Source organism: Panthera pardus, unplaced genomic scaffold, assembly GCF_024362965.1.
Source record: "Panthera pardus isolate Hobbes unplaced genomic scaffold, ASM2436296v1 HiC_scaffold_8, whole genome shotgun sequence".
NCBI lineage: Eukaryota > Metazoa > Chordata > Mammalia > Carnivora > Felidae > Panthera > Panthera pardus.
In genome coordinates this window covers 110,398,614-110,419,435 of record NW_026527013.1, presented here as the reverse complement: position 1 = coordinate 110,419,435, position 20,822 = coordinate 110,398,614, and the positions used below count along the sequence as shown (strand labels likewise).

The following is a 20,822-nucleotide window of genomic DNA, read 5'->3' as shown; positions in this document are numbered from 1 at the left end:
ACTACATAATTCTCTTTAGGGGAGGAGTCTGAGAATCCGTATTTATAACAAGAGCCCCATGTGACTTTTATTACCTGACATGGTTGGGAAACTCTAGATTGGATGAGACCTAAAGTCCTTCCTTCTGAGACTTGGCAATCCTGATAAAAAATAAATTACTATAAATGGCATCCATACTGCTATACAGAAGAAATTAATTTCTGATCCTACATTTATTAAAATGCTTTAACACACTGAAGGGACCCAAACTACTCATTCTTCTGTCTCTCCACTAAAGGGTGCTGTCTATAAGGGTAGAAACCATAATTTAGTACTCTTTGCGTCCCTACTGAAGAACACACCACTTGACACAAAATGGATGCTTAATGAAATGTGAATGATTGACTATCCCAAGTGCAGCAGCTAGCTGCCAATCTTATCCAGTCTGCCCTCCTTGCAGGCTCCTCAGTGCCCAAAAGCAATACACACTGCTCTAACTTAGAACATTATTGAGGCACCAGGATTAAAATAAAAACTAGCGAATTCTATATTCAAAAATCAGCACTTATTGTTTGACTGAATACATGATCAAGACAGTAATATTTAGTACTTGATATCAACTATAATTGAACATGGATGGTGAAGTTTTATGGGGAAAACAAGAATGCATACTATCCCAGAACCAATTTTCAAGACAAACATAAATACTTTGTCCAAAACACTGACTATTAAAGAATTTCTAGAATAACCGGAGTGAGGCTATTTTTCTGGTGCACAATAACTCCTTAGAGCCCTTTGCAGAACAAAAGCAAAACAAATGGATGGTGATTGCCTCAGGCCAATTTAAGTCTCTTTTTAGATAGCGCTTTTTTTTTTTTTTTTTTAATGAGATGTAAGAAAAACACTTTTTCTAAGTCAAAAGATTAGGTTATTTCTCACCAGCAGAATATATATGGCACCAAAAGATACAGGCTAATGATAGCAGGAGAATATTTTCATGTCTGTGGCCAGAACATTTCCCTTTATATACGCAAAGTGCATTTCAGGTCTCTGATCATAGTTTGCATTTGTAACAAATAGAAAAGACTCCAACCCACCTGGCCCACTTGCTATGACTTTCCTCAATTCAGATTTCATTCATAAAAATTTCCCAAACAGAACTGACCGAGGCCTTTCGATAGTGCTGCTCTCAACAGAGCAGAGCATTTATAAGAAAAGTACACAAGGAAATTTTAATGAGCTTCACTCAATAGTTGTCTTATTTATCACCCACTTTTTCCTTTCTCCTAACTGAACAATTACCATGGCTGGCAAGAACTTCCTCATTCAAACAGCAGTCTCAAAGGATATTTTCATATTATAAAACCAATATTCTTGGCGGGGGGGAAGGGTATGCTGATTTCAATTGTCAAACATTACCAGTTATAAGCTGTATCAGGTATATATGGAATTAATCAAAGTATTTGGTATTATTTTACTTTATGTTTTTTGAAAGAGAGTCCAATGTATTTGCCCATTTTATGTATTACAGTACCTTTACACATAGAAGCTCTGAATTAAAAAAAAATGTTACAAGTTGTTATCATCTTGAGCAGAAAAAAGTTGACCTACACATACTATTCCCTCCTTCTCCATATGCACCTTGAAGCAAGGATTCATATCCACTTTCTATGAAACAAACACCTATGCTGGGTGTACAGTAAGACTTCTATTTAACCTCAAATCCCCTTTAATCATGTTTCTTCTCCCTCAGGAGGAGTTAGGTACAAGCACTCTATGTTTTACTTCTCTCTTTTACCACACAAAGTTCAGTAAATGTTACTTCTGGCCATCAGCTCCTTACATATAAATACCATTTCTATAGCTTTCTTGCCCAATATACTTTACCTCTTAAGCAGTTATCTCAAAAGCAACAAAAATCTCACCCTGTTCCACATAAGGTGAGAAAACTAAGACTATTATCACCCTTACACCAACCTTCCAAAAAAAACATTACTTTTAGAACAAAATTAGATGTAATATGGACCTACCTGAGAAATTCTCTAAGGTACCCATAGCTCACATTAAGTATAAAATTTCCCACCTGTTTATCTTCCTGCTATGTGGTCTACTTTCCTGTAGGCTTGGAAAAATTTTAAATATTTCTTATTATATTGTATTGATTCTCTTCTTTAACTAAGGTTGTCAAAATATTTCTGTATTCACTGCAAGCTAGTTACCTTTAAATAGCCTTTGATGGCCTAAACTGGGAATTTAACCACTTAAAATAGTGTTGTTAATGGGATTATGTGTTTCTCATTAAAAATAAGTGGGTCCAGGTCTAAATGTGTTAGAAAGATGCTAAATAAAAACCACACAGACACTGAAATTGCACTATTTAAAAGTGAGTGAGTTTCATACATTGAATTTAATTATAATTTGGATCCAAATTTGTCCTATACAGTTTATCCTTCATTAGCTATGATGGCATCTGCATTTTGTGCCCATTTCAAGATTACATATCCTGGTAAAGTTGCTGTTTCAAATGTTTCATGTGGATACAGTTGTAGTCACTGCCATAAATTCTATTTTCTCATCATTCAATCTTACCCGTCACTCTTCCCAGTCAGAGTGAGAGGTGACAATAGAGGGAGCATATGACCAAGGTGGTGGATAATAAAGGGACAGGACAATTTTTTTAATATATAAAAAGTCCACTTTCTGGTCTAGAGAATTAAAGACAAACCCCTATATAAATTCTAGACAATAATTTCCAGAAACAGAAGAAGTTTTCTGCCACTTCTGTACTTAGCCAATTTGTCCCTATCGATTTTAGTATGGTTTTTAATGACATCAAAACATCCCATCACAAGAAAAAAATATTTAACTATCGTGATTCTAAATTAAATGACTTTTTGTAAGTTATGCAATTGTGACACATTAAATTTATACATACACGATATATAATACATTTAAAATAAAATGTATACATATATAAAATGCAAACATGATTTTAAGTTCATCTTAATAGAAAGGATAATACAGTATACCAGAACTGTGATAAGCAATGTAGCTCACACACAGGGCTGTCTGTGGGGTGGGGGTGGAGCAGGAAGGAACAAGTACAGCAGGCTAGACCAGTGCTTCCCAAAGTGTAGTCTCCAGGCCAAGACTAACATCACCTGGGGCAACCTATAATACTTGCAAGGGTTGGGCCCCCCTCAGACCTGCTGAATCATATACTAAGAGGATGGGCGAATTTTTAACAAGCCCTCCCAGTGATGCTAATGCATGCTAACGTTTGAGAACCACTGGAGCACAAAGACTCAGAGGTAAGAGGCCTTAGGTAACTCTTCATCTGTGTATCCAGAAGACAATGCCAATTATAAATAATGATTGTAACTAAAAACTCGGGAATACCTTTACTACGTCACTTAGAATCAACAGTCATGGATATACCCTCCAATAATGTTCAGTTCCAAGTTCAACATACAAGTTGGCAGCTTGTTGAGGATGTGGGGAAAGTTGGTGAAACAGTGGAATATCACAGTAGCTGATCTGGGTGTGGCACACCACAGAGTGAAAATCTTGGCAAAAGATCTCCTTTTGTAAATCCTGAAAATAATATTATATTAGCTTCAACCTCAAGAGTTGGGTAACTCAAGGACATCAATATGAGGAAAGGGTGTTTTTTTTTAAGAATATACAATTATCCAAGCGGAAAATTCTTTTAAAATTTGTCTATGATTAACATGTAGTATCTGACCCTACTCCATCATTCTCGAGACTTGGATTATGTTTGTTCCAAAAGTGACACCCAGTTCCTGTAGGAATGGGTGTTGGCTCTGCTGATCACAACTATATGAGCAACGTATTACACTAGACTCAGAGGAAGCAGGTGCTGAGATTATAATTAAATATGTATATAGGAAACAGGAGTGGCAGCAAAGAAGGGCAGGGAGGAGAAATATCCTTCCTGTGTGTCAAAGAGATGGAGAAGTGTAAATCCACAAGCTGATTTCCCAAGCCCACAGCACAATTTAATAGCATACAGACACGTATTAGGTCAGAAAGACCATGGGTGTGAAGTAGATGCCAACATCATATGTAATAAATATTAATAACGTCATAAAATGCAATCCAAATGCTACATTAGGAGCAGAAGGATTAAAGCCTAGTGCTCAGATAACAACGCAAATGAAATTACTGCCTGGAAAGCAAACTGGGTTATGTAATAGAGGATTAGCTGTAGAATACAACATTCAAAATTCATTATATTAACCAATCTTTGTCAGAAAGAAAAAAAAAAAGTCCTTTCATGACTGAAATTTCTTGCTTTGAAGCAACACAAAGCAACAACTTTCACATAAAGTTGGTTAATGGTTTAAGAAGGAACCAGACTGACCGGGCTGCACTGGCGAGCTCATCGTGGGAATCTGGAGAAGGACTAATGGGATGGGATGCAGATTCACCGCCTTCCTTCCGCTTTCAGTGTTGGTCTTGGACAGACTGGTAGAGGAGAAACCTAAAATGTAAAAAAAAAAAAAAAAAAGATGTGTATGATACAGGTTATGTCAAGTTACATAGGAAAAGAGACAGAACTGGCTTTGCATCTCAGCTCAGCCACAGCTGGACCATGGAAACAGTCACATCAACCTCCCTGGTGTCTTAAATCTTCACCCATAAAAAAACAAAATTCCGTAAAGCACAGGAATATTGTAAACACCAAATAATATAATAGGTGTGGAAAGAATCTGTGAGGAGAAAAGCACTTCACACAATTATAATTAGTTTCCTGTTTACTGTTCACTATAATTTGTTCACTGTGATCATTATTATACAAATTGAAAACATGTTTTGGAATGTGGATACAAGGGTCTCGTTACATAGAATTCTTGACTATCACTGTCAAAGATTTCCTTCCAGAGGCAGGAGTTCTTAGTGAAAAAAATTTTAATGAACTAAAATAAGGAACAAATCAGCCATAAACTATACAAGTGACAGAAAACCCCCATTACAATTTCCATTTCTCCTTGAAACCTTTTGCAGTCTTATTCCAGCCAAAAGCAATAACAGCCATAGTCTTTCTAGGAGTGGCACTTACAGGATGGACTTCTGGAAAGGAATTTAAGGGACTTTCTGCTTACAATTTGAATGTACTCTTACTTCTAGACACTTCAGCAAAGGAAACGCAATTGGAAGGACATTCTCCTCACAGTTTACTGGAATGTCAAAGTTTAAAAAAAAAGAAAAGGAAGAAGAAGCTTTTAAAGTTATACTTAATGAGTTTCTTACTAAAATAGCATATTCCAATTGGACTATTTTTGTAGACAGAATGCTGTGAACACTGAGAATTGTACTTCTCTTTATCTTGAGAATCCAACATATTTACTGGGACTCACTTTCCCATCAGTATCTTGAAAGTGTTATACTATTTTTGCCCAAATGTATAAAGCAGGATATAAATACATATTTCCTTTGAAGAACTAAATAATATCACCAAGAACACCTATAGTAGTTTCAATGGTCTCTACATAGAAATAGGCTAGTTACTAAAACAGCGGAGAGTTATCAGTCCAGCTGGTTACTTCTCATCATATCTTTGGTGCTACATACATGTAACAATATAACATATAGTTTCATAAATCTTCTTTAAAAATTATGCTGATGTGCTTATTTTATTAGCATTGTTTTAAGAATCTTAATTTCCATGTTGATGAGAAAGCAATATTTCTACAAAAAATGAAAAATGAAAAGTAGAAAACTCTTTTGATTTCTCTATCAGCAGAGACATGTTGACGTTGGCTTCTAAATGAAAAGATGTCAATGTCATATTTTAAAGTAATAACACCATGTGCATAGTTCTTTATAGTTACAGTGTACTTTTAAACCTATCATCGTATTTAATATCACTTTCACATTAACCATGCTAATAGGTACTTGTAACTCTCCCCTCTCTTTATGAGTGAGAAAAATGAGATATCATCTACTTCATATTTAAAAGGTAATAAAGCAAAAGCAAAAACAAAGTTGAGTGAGATTTGAATTTATACACTAAAATTAATGAATGTGAATGTTGAGGATTTTGGCAGTTATACTTTTTCACAATGCAGTATGAAACATTTCATAAATGCTCTTGATACATTCTGGCTTCCCAATGTACAATTTGATTTTAAATTAGGAATAACAAAAAGCAACAACCAGGAAACCTTAAGAGTATGGAGGGAGACAGTACTGAAATGTGTCTTCCATCAGTGGCAGAGTTACTCTGTGTTAAAAAAAAAAAAAAAAAAAAACACTTCTTTTTAATCTATGTTACTTTGTTCAAATACTTGTATATGTACAAATACAACTAAATTTAGCCAATAATGTCCAAAATTTTAATTGTGATAATACCAAAGCCAAAGTTTTACTACTTATCCCCAAATCTAAAATGAGAAAGTTATTTCTATTTCCACACACCTGCCATTTATTTCCACAAAACATACATAACAAATGTCCATGACATGCTGATTCATGGCTACGTACATAATTGTTGGGTTTTGACTTCATAGCTCTAGACCTGACTTGCAAAATAAATCTCAGATGGAAATATGAATGTGGCTTCTAAAATATCAGTAAATAACTTTTTAAAATGTAATCTACTCACTCTGCCATTCAGCCTTTTATGCCTAAACATGTAAACATGACATATCCTTCTAATATTATTAAAGCCTTATTATCTGAATGCTGCATAAAGAAAATTAACGTGCAATTCCATGTTGATACATCCTAGTTCCCATTTATTGCATTACACCAAAATTATCATGACAGTATAGCTGCATAACTGAACTGTGGGCACATCAAAATCTCTCCTAAAATGTTTCAGGGGTATCGATCCTCTACACATACATGCATCTTGTGTGTATGTGTGTGCATGTGCATACACATGTGCATCATCAGCTACATAAATTTCTCTTTCCTCATGGCCAACAAAGTCGACAGATTAGCAACTGTATTCACACATTATAGGGACAAAATTGATACAGAATTTTACACAAATTAAGTCAGAGGTGCCTGGGTGATCCAGTAGGTTAAGCTCACGACTCTTGGTTTCAGCCCAGGTCACGATCTCGCGGTTCGTGGGATGGAGTTCCATGTCAGGTTCTGCACTGACAGTGTGGAGCCTGCTTGGGATTCTCTCTCTCCCTCTCTCTGCCACTCTCCCACTCATGCTCAAGTGCTATCTCTCTCAAAGATAAGCAAATAAACCTTTTACAAAAGACAGTTTTTAGCTACTTAGAAAAGAAAGAGGGGTGGTCAGCGAGGGAACACCGGTCAATGAGAATGGGCAATTTATTCTTAAATCTCCCTACACTTCTTTATCCAAATGAGCTCCAGAGAAACAGACTGTTTTCTTAGAATGGGAACATTTTCCCCTAGTACATTAGTCATTCTTACAAATAAGCCTAATGTAGAAATAATAGGAAACTGGCCTTCAAGTGGGTTGATAAATGAAAAAAAGAAAAAGAAAGCAAGTAATGCTGATTGTGTGTACAGATTATCCAAGCAGATATAGAAATATATTTGTTTTCAATTAATAGTTTCAACTAATTTGCACATTAATTTGTTCATGCTATAAAAATACATATGTGCACATTTAAGGATATAAACACAAGCACAACAAGAGTAAAATTGCTGCTATGAATCTTTTACCTATTGAGATCCAAGAATGGTTATTTTTTTTTTCCTGAATATATTCTTTGAGCTCTGTGAATCCACAATAAGGCACTGGGAGTCTTGCTTCCAAAAGACCACCTCTGACTGCAGGTTGATCAGCTGCCTACAAGTCAGTTATTGCTATGATATCGTGGGACATAGCACAAGCATAGTGCAACAGTCCAAGGGGGTGATATCTTGCAATGTCTCAGCTTGCCCATGCAGCCAGGGAAAGAAGGGCACTAACACATTATATCACCCCATGCCACACTGCTCTCATTAGCATCATTGTAGGGTTGTTTCCACAGGTCCTTTAGCCATTCTACCTGTATGACATGTTCTACAGTAATAGCATGGCAAGTCACCAGGACTTTACAGGACATAAAGAATTTGCACAAGGATTATCTCCTCTGATCTTCACAACAGCTCTTTGGAGTACACTGATAAGCCATTATTATTCCCATTTTACAGATGAGGAATTTGAGGCTTAGAGAATTTCAGAGATTTGTTCACAGACATGTAGGTGGTAAAATGGAAGAACTGGTCTTCTGACTGCTAGCCCAGTGTTCTCTGTAGCATCACAATGAATTATAGACCCTTCGAGCAGAGCTGGTTAAATATCAAGACTGTGTCTACCTAGTCATTACAGTTTCAGTAATGGCTCATTAATTAACAGGTCTCCCTTACTAAAGAACCTATCTAGCCATTGAACAGACTGAATTCAGTCACCAAAAAAACCCAAAAAAAAACCCCAAAAAACAAAAAACAAAACAAACAAAAACAAACAAAAACAATAAAATAAATCAAAAAGTTGGAATGAATGTCTGTCTACATGAATTCTCACACTATAAGCTTTCATTTCCTTAGACTTGGACTTCATGGTCCTACCACAACCTTTCTTGGTTTTTTAACTATAGTCTGACCTTTTATTACAGTTTTTTCCTTGTGGACAATTGCTATTATCTTAGACAATGTGCCACCAAGAAAACAATCCTTCAGTTGTTATGTAGCTAACAAAAACTATGTGTCTCTAAAATATCTTTCCCAGACTTAGGGCATGTTGTAATGCACAGCTCAGTCTACAAAGACATTCACACTCATCTGCAGTCCTTCTCTTCTTAGGTGGAGCTGTTAGCCACTAATCCTCTATAGAGTAGGCACCATGAGCTGACTCAATTCATAACATCCACTTGAAGAGAGTTTACTGGTGAAATAAGCCTACTGTGCCAGCGCACTGAGTATCATCAAGCCCATAGTCTCTCTCTCTTATGCCTTAGAATAACATGAAATTCTACCACGATTTTATATTTAGAGGAAAACACTAGAAAATTACTCTTAACATTCTATTCAATTCAACAAACTCTTATTGATTACATACAAGATACTCCATTACCAGTTTGGAAAGCTCAGATTATATTTCCACTTCTCTGATTCTTGCATTTCCCACAGATAGTCACCAAAGCCAGTACACTAATGTCTTAAAAATATCTTTCATATCTGGGCCCTCCTTTACATTTCAATGAGTGCTGCCTTGGCCCAAGTAATCATTCATCTTAATTAGATTCTTTATCTGACCTTCTATCTGGTATCCCTGCCTCTAGGGAATGTCTGAATGAATAAGTGAGTGAGCAAATAAAATTTGGCGACCAGCACACTCTTTAGTTGGTATTCAAGTTCCTTCATAATTCATTTCTTCCCACCTCATTTTCTCTCCTTCTTTTCCTCACACAATCCTATGGTTCCACACAATCTGTCATTATTCCTAGGGTGATGTTCCACGTTGTTAACTACTGCAGAGGCACAGGCACCAAATAATCAAAATGAACACTACCTGTATGGCTGTACTAATGCACATCAGCAGACTGTGGGTCCTGATTATTCCTGTATAGTATTATTCATATTCATATTTCCATGCCTTTGTACTTCTTTCTACAAAGATTACTATCATATCTTCACTACCTTCCAGCTCAAATTCTTTAAGACCATCTTCAATGAGAACGCTTAACCAGCCACTCCAAGCAAAAGGTCAGCTTCCCCATCTATATCCTTTCCCACTGTATCTTGTACCTGTAATAACACCCCTTGTGCTAGATAATAATAATGCCTCTCATGTTAGTGAAGTACTTTTATCCACCATAAGACTATGTTCCTCAGTTCAGGGATTATACTGTATTCATCTCAGTAATGCCTACACCTAGTACAGTACCTGGAACATGCAGGCACATGATAAATTCTTGATAGATGAGTTAACAAAGGGGAAGGGCTGAACTAATGAATCTGCAGTTGCCCGATTTGGCTGCGGAATCATTTATCCAATGTTTTATTATAGAGTTCTGAAGGACTAGAACATAGTCCTTTGATTTGGGTCAAAAAAAAGAAAATACTCTCCACTTAGATGGGCCACCATCTAAGAAGAGCAGACCCAGAGGGGGTGGATGCCTTCACGGATCAGGGGAAAACACCATTCACCCAAAACCAAATTTGCCTGTGAATTATGTTATCCAAGATACTGTCATTTTCTAGGGCTTATCATATGAAGTGATTTCCCAGATCACTAAAATGGTTCAGCTTCTCACCTTATTAGCCCAGCTTTTTCTCCACTGGAGGAAGTCCATTTCTTTATTCGACAAGTTTTATAACTTCACCATTACATCAAAATCATCGAACCACTATTCATCAAGACACAAGAGAATGCGATACAGATTTAAGGATACTTGTTCCCCTTCAATTTTAACAACAGAAGCAGGACTGTGCAAATAAGGCTCCTGACAATACTTAAAAGTTGTCTTAAGCAACAGGACCCCAGGGACTCTGGGGACTGGAAAACTGATGGACACAACAAGAGCCACACTAAAGATACAGCCAGTTATTTAACTTCACCTAATACCACAGCAGACATCTGGTGCTCCAAATTATCAAACACATTCATAAAGACTGGCACATCGACTCCTTTTGGCTCATTCTAGTCTCTGGGCAGTTACCTACACAAGACTATTGGTTTCACTCCCTGTCTGCTTGCCAGATGTTTGCTGACTTCACCTTTGAGTACAGCTAAGAACAGAACGTGTCACCCAGAGGGCCACACATCTCACATGCAGTCTCTGTGCTTACATTTTAAAAGCAAATAATAAGCTCCATTATAAGACTTTTAGGAGAGCCATTTAAGTACAGGCTACAATGTAGGTGTAACACAGAGCAGGGAACGCAGCTTGGGAGGTTAGTTGTTATGCATGTATTTTGCATATTTAAGACGGAATTCAGTAGTCTATACTATAAATATAATTCAATGGTAACATCTAAAAATATACAACACAATCAGGAATGGTCTGCTGGTTATTTCATTTCATAAGAAGAAGTTCTGCCAACCACAGTACCTGCACTAATAAAACAGACCTTTTCTTAGTAAGTCTTGTTTTTTACAACATTGGGCTTAGCCCCAGGAACGCCAGTACCCAAGTCATATCTTAAATGGCTTCTGATAGATAACAAAGAACATTTTATCAAAAACTCTTACTGCACTGATTTTTATTGAATCATCTTTGAAAGCCCCTACCTGAAACTTCCCTCCTTGGACAATAGGGAATAGGGAGTCACAGCCGCCATTATCATCAGTTTGAGTTTAAAACTAGAATCACAATACCCAGAAACTGCAGGACATACAAGGCTCCTTTTCAGTCATGGCAAAGGGGTTCTTAGAAAAAAAAGCTTTGTCTACCTGTAAATACACACGAGACAGAAGTCCAAAATAGAATTGTGAAAAGGAAGTAATAGTCGAAGTGAAGGAACTTGTAACAGACAACCTCTGATACCTGTGCAGCAGGAGGGCTTTGTAACTCTTACACTATAACCTTCCCTGCAGAAAACTGCCCGATCAAGCATGCTTAAAAGAACCTGGCTCCCGGTCTACTCCCTTGCTAGTGTGGAGGCACGGGTTATGATCAGCTGGCCAAATACAAAAGACCTTTATCCATTGCTGCAATTTAGATTGACATAGTTCTCTTTTCCAAACTTCAGTATTGAATACATTTTTTAAAAATGTCTGTGATTTCTTTAATGCTGCTATGTACCTCTTGAAGATCTGATAATCCCTTCATGCAGCAAATTGCCCATGTGAAATGTCTCACTAGCTGGGTGCTATGGAAGTCAATTAACCTCTCTGAACCTCAGATGCTTACACATGAATTACTTAACTCACCAGGTCGTTGTGAGGCTTGGAAAAAATAAATGTAAAGTAATCGGTAAGGAGAAAGTGCACAAAAATGTTGACTATTAGTATCATTATTAGTATAGAAATTGTGTTTTACTTCAGGCCAAGTTCCATCCCAGGAGGAAACTGTGATACACAGTGCCTCTCACCTGGAACAAGTTCTATGCCACAGCTATTAATCTTTCTCACTCCACTAGGGCTACAACAGGGATCTAATTACTAAAGCTTTCTCCTTTCTTTGCTTCTTCCTTTTAGAAGGCAAATGTGTATTCTATGGAAATACAATGTGCCAATATTTGCTTGTGACTATACTTTACCCTAATCTTTTACTGACTGATGTTGCTAATATTTTTTTTAATCACTTCTTAGGTATTGATGGAAAGGAAAGCAAAAGAATATCAAATCCAGTAAGTTAGAAACAATTATCATTTTGCAGAAATTTGAAAAGAAACAGGAACTGTATTCCCCGAGCACTGTATAAATCTTTCTATAAAGAACTTTTGTATTGTCTTAACAGAGCACCTTGGGAATTTCAGTAGACTCTAAGGCCTCTCCTCTTATTATGAGGAGGAATTTACTAACCATTTTACTAACTGCTCTACTGAAAGTGGTCAGTTCTATTTTAAGCCACCCAAGACATATCTCCAGACATGGACAGACATGCACCTGAGGGGAAGAAATGACAACAGCAGAGTTCCCACATGGTAAAGAAGGGAAACAATGAGCCATGAGCCATGAGGGCAGCTGCCAAAAGACAGCAGGTACATGGGCTCCATCCCCAGTCAAGAACCATGTTGTCACTGCTTCTTTTTACTCATTTCTCTATATTTGACCCACTTTTTTTAAATTTACATCCAAGTTGGTTAGCATATAGTGCAACGATTTCAGGAGTAGATTCCTTAATGCCCCTTACCCATTTAGCCCATCGCCCCCCCCCCAACAACCCCTCCAGGAACCCTCTGTTTGTTCTCCATATTTAAGAGTCTCTTATGGGGGCGCCTGGGTGGCTCAGTCAGTTAAGCGGCCAACTTCGGCTCAGGTCATGATCTCACAGTCCATGAGTTCGAGCTCCGTGTCGGGCTCTGTGCTGACAGCTCAGAGCCTGGAGCCTGCTTCGGATTCTGTGTCTCCCTCTCTCTCTGACCCTCTGTTGTTCATGCTCTGTCTCTCTCTGTCTCAAAAATAAATAAAACATTAAAAAAATTTTTTTAAAAAAGAGTCTCTTATGTTTTGCCCCCCTCCCTGCTTATATATTGTTTGCTTCCTTTCCCTTGTGTTCATCTGTTCTGTGTCTTAAAGTCCTCATGTGAGTGAAGTCATATGATTTTTGTCTTTCTCTGACTGACTTATTTTGCTTAGCATAATACCCTCTAGTTCCATCCACGTGGTTGCAAATGGCAAGATTTCATTCTTTTTGATTGCCAAATAATACTCCATTGTGTATGTATGTGTGTGTATACATATGTATATATATACATATGTATACACACACATATATATGCCACATGTTCTTTCTCCATTCATCCATTGATGGACATTTTTGACCCACTTTTCCACTAGCCTTTTCTGGAATCTCTTCCAGTTGAACAGGTCATTCACTTCATTAATCCCTTTCTGAAGAACTCCCCTTGGGGCACCTGGGTGGCTCAGTCCCTTAAGTGCCTGACTTCTGCTTAGGTCATGATCTCATGGTTTACGAGTCCAAGCCCCACATTGGATTCTGTGCTGACAACTCAGAGCATGGAGCCTGCTTCGGATTCTGTGTCTCCCTCTCCCTCTGTCCCTTCCCGACTCATGTTCTGTCTCTTTCTATTGCTCTCTCTCTCTCAAAAATAAAAACATTTAACAAAATAAAAAAAAAACTCTCCTTAAGTAATGAGTTGAGCCAACCTCCCATCTTCCATCTTTAACTCCTTCTTATCTTCTTACAAAGAACTATAGTTTATACCTAAGATTTATCTCAATTCCATCCCTCTCCGGTTCCTTTCTTGCCTATGCTTTTTCTTTCTCTACAGAGGCTTCCTTTGAACACACACTGATATCTTAGGATACCCCTCAATTTCTAGAATACACTGATATGTAAGAAATACATCATATCAACTATCTTGTTCTTAACTTTACCCTACCAATTATTACTGACTTTTCTTTTTGTTTTTAATTTTTTTTTCATTTATTTATTTCTGAGAGACAGAGACAGAGCACAAGTGGGGGAGGGAAAGAGAGAGAAGGAGACACAGAATCTGAAGCAGGCTTCAGGCTCTAAGCTGTTAGCAAAGAACCCGACGCGGGGCTCGCACCCACAAACCATGAGATCATGACCTGAGCCAAAGTCAGATGCTCAACTGACTGAGCCACCCAGGCGCCCCTATTACTGACTTTTCTAACTGACACAAACTTCATAATTATGTTCCGCTAAGTCAACCCAGGTTCATGCTATGGAACCTTTTGTGGGTTATATGTAGCATAAAAGCAACAGTTTTAACCATGCTTGAGTGTAACATGTACTTGGAGTGCTCACTAAGAATGAGCTGCGAAGGTAGCTCAGATGGCCCCTGCCATGCAGATTTCACTCATAGTGTGAAGGATCTCTCATAGCGTGATCCAAGGACTGTTCTGAAATTCAGATACTTGGCACTCATCTAAGAACCTCCTAGATTCAAATCTTTGGGACAAAGGCCCAGAAACAGTGTTTTTAACAAGCTTCCACAATAATTCTTAACTGAGCTAAAATATGAGAACCACTGAATATATATGTACAATTAAGAAACAAAATAACAAAACACACACACACACACACACACACACACACAGAGAGAGAGAGAGAGAGAGAGAGAGAGAGAGAGAGAGAGAGAGAGAGAGAAACAGTGAAAAACACACTTAAAGTCTGACAGACCTTATTGTAAATTACACCTCTCTGATTTTCTTATTATATTCTCACAGGCAAATTATTTTACCACTCTGACCTTCAGTTTGCTCACCGGTAAGTTGTTGACTCTAATATCTATTTGTAAAACTAGGACAAACAACAATATATTTAAAATATTTAGCGCAGTGCTCAACAAATGTGAGATATCATTATGACAGTCAGGGCCTCTGTGTTGCAAACTGCCTCTGGAATTGTGAAACACTGCACCCCTAATAGATATCATATCTTAAAAAGAATAGGACAGCACAAGGGCTACAGGGATTTGAAGGAAGCTTTCACTGCACTCAGAGGTAGAGGGGAGAAGGTACCATGGAAGAGCTGGCATGCAGCTTTAGGATATTGAGTATTACACAAACATGCATAGTTGGCAAAAATGTCCTCCTTTCCAGGAAGTTCCCTAAGTCCTAACCTCAGTGAATTGTAAATAGCTTCAAGAAACAATTTTTAAATTACCTTGCTGTGTCCTTCAACTACTTCATGATTAAAATGATCTATTTTTGTAGTCCCCTACCATAAAATAGTTTCAGTGTTAAAATTATCCTCAAAGTTACTCTTAAATACAGAGAACAAACTGAGGGTTCCTGGAGGGGTTTTCGGTGAGGGATGGGCTATATGGGCAAGGGGCATTAAGAAGGACACTTGTTGAGATGAGCACTGTTATACGTAGGGGATAAATCACTGGATTCTACTCCTGAAATCATTACTACACTAAATGCTAACTAATTTGGATGTAAATTTTAAAAAATTAAAAAAATTAAAAAATACAATAAAATTATCCTCAAAGTTATCTCAAGCTCTATGCTAGTAACAGGATGTTGGTAGTTTGTTTTATGAAGCATATTCCATTTCCCCCAAAAGAGGACAAATTTATACAGACTGCTTCTCAAGTATACCATGTTCTTTATATACAAAATGATAGTACTAACTCTTGCCAGGAGGAGGTACTCTGGATTACTATATTATTACTGATGGGCTGCAGCTTTTCTAACATCTCTTAGAAGAACCATGTAAGATGTCTGCTGAGGGTCAGGAAGGCAGCCTTTTTAGCAAAGCTGAAAATTCAACTGCTCCAAGGAAGCTAACTGGCTCATAACAGGATCAAGAGATTGATCCCAGGGGCGCCTGGGTGGCTCAGTCGGTTAAGCGGCCGACTTCGGCTCAGGTCATGATCTCACGGTCCGTGAGTTCGAGCCCCGCGTCGGGCTCTGTGCTGACAGCTCAGAGCCTGGAGCCTGTTTCAGATTCTGTGTCTCCCTCTCTCTGACCCTCCCCCGTTCATGCTCTGTCTCTCTCTGTCTCAAAAATAAATAAACGTTAAAAAAAAAAAAAAAAAAAAAAAAAAAGAGATTGATCCCATTAGTAAAACACACTAATGAATGAAGCCAACTCACTCTGAGCAAATCTTATTAAACCTCATTATCTTATGAAGAATAAAGAGCAATTCCTACTCTGTTTCAAAAAGTGGAGAAAAGATTCAAATTATAAAACTTGCAAAAATAAGGTAACAACAATTATTGAGAATATAAATACAATCTCAGAACTCAAAACAAACCCAGAACTCAATCCAAAGGACATTTATTTCCTCTCAGTGAGAAAGCATCCTTTGAAACTGAGTATCTGCATAAAAACAAAGGGTAGCTAAACCAACTCATTTTACTGCAGGCAACTTGTATTAATGTCACATAGGGGAAGAGATACAGTCTTTGCTTTCATATTCCCGTTCTGCAGGAAAAAATATTCATACACACACACACACACACACACACACACACACACACACACACATTAAAATAGACTGAGACAGATCAACACATATAAATAGTTCAATGCAACATCTGTAGCAGTCCTTAAGATTGTATTAAAGTCCTTGCTGTTTATCAGGTTGGTAAATCATATCAGCTCCTAGTTACTTAAATTGCCAGTTGCTGGGCAACCACATCTTCTGTCAACTGTCACTCACTCTTAAGTTCCTCTGCAACACTCCTTTAAGAAAAAAAATACTGAAAAATTCTTGAGATGCTTATTTTGGGCATCAGAAATGCACTTAATTTTATCCCTGAGCTTAAAGAGTCTGTGAATTGAATAATATTGAGAAAATAAATATGTTCAGTGAACCGGAGAAGGGACAGTGTGTGTGGTACAGGTAGTGCTGTGGGTGAGTACCTAGATAGAGAAGTGAGAGACTTTGTTAAAGGCAGTCTCCCTTTTGGAACCTGGTCCACAGTAAAGGCATGTTTGTGACAGAATTTTTCCAAAAGAAAATATGTACTCTAGAGGAAATAGGCTATTCTCAACAAAACTGATGTCTAGTTATTTTTATAATCATGCACTCATCACTGAAGGTTGAATAAGCATTACAGTCACAGGAATCAACAACTCCTTCCTTCAGATACTTTTTCCCCCTGGTAAGTTCAAACAAAATAATTTACTACCATCTCATGAAAATCTCTACTCTGTAAATGTTGTTTTATTTTCTTGGATGTAAATCAGTGTGCATTATTTTACTCAATCCAAGAGTTAAGTTATCTACCAATAGTATAAAACGTGTCTTCAAGGTCAGGCAGACTCCTCAGCCATGAAGATAATATAATGCAGTATCTATGTAGTTCACCACATCAATATAAGTAGTTCTAGAATTGCTGCTCCCCGTCTCTCTGGGCCTCAGTTTTAAACTAGATCACCTCTGAAGTTCTTCCTAGCAATAACATTTCATAAAATCATCAACCTTTAAATTATATAGTTCTAAGTTACAGCCTATATAAAACTGAGCCAACCCAATAAATCAGACTTGTGTTGCTACATGTCACAAACACAGAAACATATACAGCTAGAGACAAAAAAATATATTAAAATAAACAACTTACACTGTTACACATTTAACAAAATAAAAAGGAATATCTTCATGACTTCAAATAGGATATTATTTCTTCAATGAGCCAGAATTTGTCAACTTTGAAATTAAAAAACTTGTGCAATCAAAGAAACTCTCAAAAAGTGTAAAGATAAATCACACTGAGGAAAAAATATTGCAATGCAAATAACCAACAAAGAATTAGGAACAGGAATATTTTAAGAACATCCATGAATCAGTAAGAAACCAAAACAAAACAAAAAAAAGAACAATTTAGGATAGGAAAAGGAAAGGAATGGGCAACAAACTGAAAGGAGAATTTCGGCAGCCAATGATTACATGAAAAGATGCTCAATGAGATACCAATCACACCCGTAAGATTGGATATCATTTTTAAATCGCATAATCCTAGTGTTGGCAAGGATATGGAACAACTGAAATTCTCCTACACTTTAAGAGAGAATATTCTAAGCACACACCACTTAGAATAGAAACTTAAAACTATTTATCCTAAGGGAGATTTATAGCACTCCATGACCTGTAGTAGGCAAAATAATGATACCCCAAAGATGTTCATGACCTAATTCTCAGAACCTGTGAATATGTTACCTTACATAGCAAAGGGGGTGATGAAGATTACAGAAGAATTTAGTTTACTAATAAAATAACCTTAATGTAGGGAGATTATCCTGATTATTCAGGGGGGCCCAATGTATTCACAAGTGTTTTAAAGTGGAAGACAAAGGCAGAAGAGAGTCAGATGGAGATGTGACTATGGAATAATAGATGCAGCAATGCTGGCTTTGAAGACAGAGCAAAGAGGCCATAATCCAAAGAAAATGAGCACTTTCTGAAAACTGTGAAAGCAAGAAACGGATTCTCCCCTAGAGGTGCCATAAGAAACACAGCTTTGCCAACACCTGCATTTTAGCCCACTGAGACTTGTGTCAGACTTCTAATCTCTATAACTATAAGATAATAAATTTGTGTTGTTTGAAAACACCAGGTTTTGGTAATTTGTTTCAGCAGCAATAGGAAACTAATAAATGACCCATCAATTATTCTCCTAGGGAAATTCTCCCATGTGACTGCTTGCACAAGAATGTTCACAGCAAGATTATTTAGAACAGAAATTTGAAAACAATCTAAATGTTCATCAACAGGAAAATGAATAAATGCTAATATAAAAAAGAATACTCTATAGTAATTAATATAAAGGACCTCTAGATATACATATCAACACAGATACGTTTCAAAGCTTATTGTAAATTAGTGAAATAATAAGCTAAAGCATTATTTGTATAATATACCATTTATATGAGGTTCAAGAACATATAAAATGATACGGCAATATTTGTGGATAAATATATTATAGCTAAAGAATAAATAAATGAATAGGAATGATAAACACCATACCCAGGATAGTGGCTACCTTCGAGTGAATGAAATTAACAGTATTTCAAGTACATCTCAAACACTTTACTTATTAAAACAAAAAGTCCTGAGGGGAATAGCACAAAATACAGAGATCTGACAGGGGCATATGTGTAGATAACTATTAAGTTTATTGTTCATACTTTTCTGTATTACTGAAATATTTCATAATAAAAAAATAAACAACATATGCTTCAGTGATGTATTTTCCACATGTCCACTGGCAAACAGGCAAACCAATTCTTCCCAAGTTCACAGAAAATGATCTCACCCAAGGAAATATCCCTATTAACTTACCAATTAAAAGACAAAAATACCAAAAAGCAAACATCAATATTTGACCTAATTTTTGTAACCTTCCAAATGTACACTGAAATAAGCAGATTTTTATTTTTCTTTTTATTTTAAGCAATTTCATCTTACTTCTGAAAGTCAAGAAGTAATTCACATTGGGAGGATTTCTTCTGAGTGTCTCCAAATAGGCACACCCAGGTGTGAAGAGGTCTATTTGTAAGTGGGTATTTATGAAATGGACCATAATAAATATGTTATCACCTTTCATACAAAAAGGTGAGATGGTTCATTTAGAAATACAGTGTTTACATAAATTGCCTGACAAAATAATATTCTAATTATCATTGCCAAAATCCTCCATCAATAAGGATTAAGAAGCTTATTTACTAGAGACACAAGTATTTAGGAAAAAATATAAATCTCCTTTTTTGTGGTTTAATATTTCCCCTTTATTTACACTTCTATCAAACATGTTTAAACTCCTATGTTTATCTTTTTTTTAGGTGGCAATGTCTGTCTAAAGCCCTGAGGGCATTAAGATTAGGCAATGACTATTCTGCATTTTAGGACAAGACTAGGAATGAGGGGGTTTTCCACTTTAACCACTTTTCCTCCTGAACTGGAAAACGTTAACTCTTTCTCTGGGAAGCATTCATTACTTAAAACACTGGCACTAAATTGTTTTTGCTAGAAGAAAAAAATAAAAAGGATAATCTAAGAATAATATATAATAAATATATGATTGGTAAAAATAGAAGCATTGCACTACAACCAATTGTCATGAATATAAAGCTTATTTAACCTCTAAAAAGCCAAGATCCCTTTCTTTTCAGCCTGAGAAAACTAATTCTTTTTAGCTCTGGGTAGCACAAATATAATACCTGCGCCTGCCAAAATGCCAACCACAACATAAAAGGCAACAATAACAGCTTTAAAGAAAAACATGTTCCTTTGTTGTTTCCCTGACCAAGCCAAGCCTGAATCCAAATAACATGCTTTGATCAACAATTCTGAATATCAAACATGAAGACATACCATATCACCATGCCTAAAATAAAAGATAAACATACTATTTCAGTTTACTTTAATTTATATAATACTATTTGGGTTATTAATACACTAAGAACTATCATGTAAGAAACACTGACTTAAGAACTATTCCAGCCAGGTAACATCTTATAATCAAAGCTTCCTCCTTTAACCGATGCCTCACATTTATGCAGAGCATTACTACCAATAGCATTCCAGAATCACTTAACGGAATCTTCTACCTTGTAAGACCTTCCTTCATCGTTTTCCCTTCTGTTTCTCTTTTCTCAGCATGAAGACATTTGGGTTGGTAAATCAACATTCTTACATATTTTCCCCATGTCCCTTCTCCAGAGAAATGTCATCTCTTGTTTTATCCACTTCTTCTGAGGGGTCTTCCTTCTCTGCCTAGGATCATTTCCTCT

The 20,822-nt window shown here is 36.7% G+C and overlaps 1 protein-coding gene across 1 annotated transcript in view; it reads right to left on the bottom strand.

Annotated features, from left to right (window-relative positions):
- Positions 1-20,822, bottom strand: part of HDAC9 (histone deacetylase 9) — a 929,650-nt gene that overhangs the window by 854,811 nt on the left and 54,017 nt on the right. Inside the window, exon 2 of the mRNA XM_053898416.1 lies at positions 4,364-4,483. Within this exon, the coding sequence (XP_053754391.1) occupies positions 4,364-4,385 (22 nt within the window). The 5' untranslated portion in view covers positions 4,386-4,483. The remainder of the gene's footprint in view (positions 1-4,363; positions 4,484-20,822) is intronic.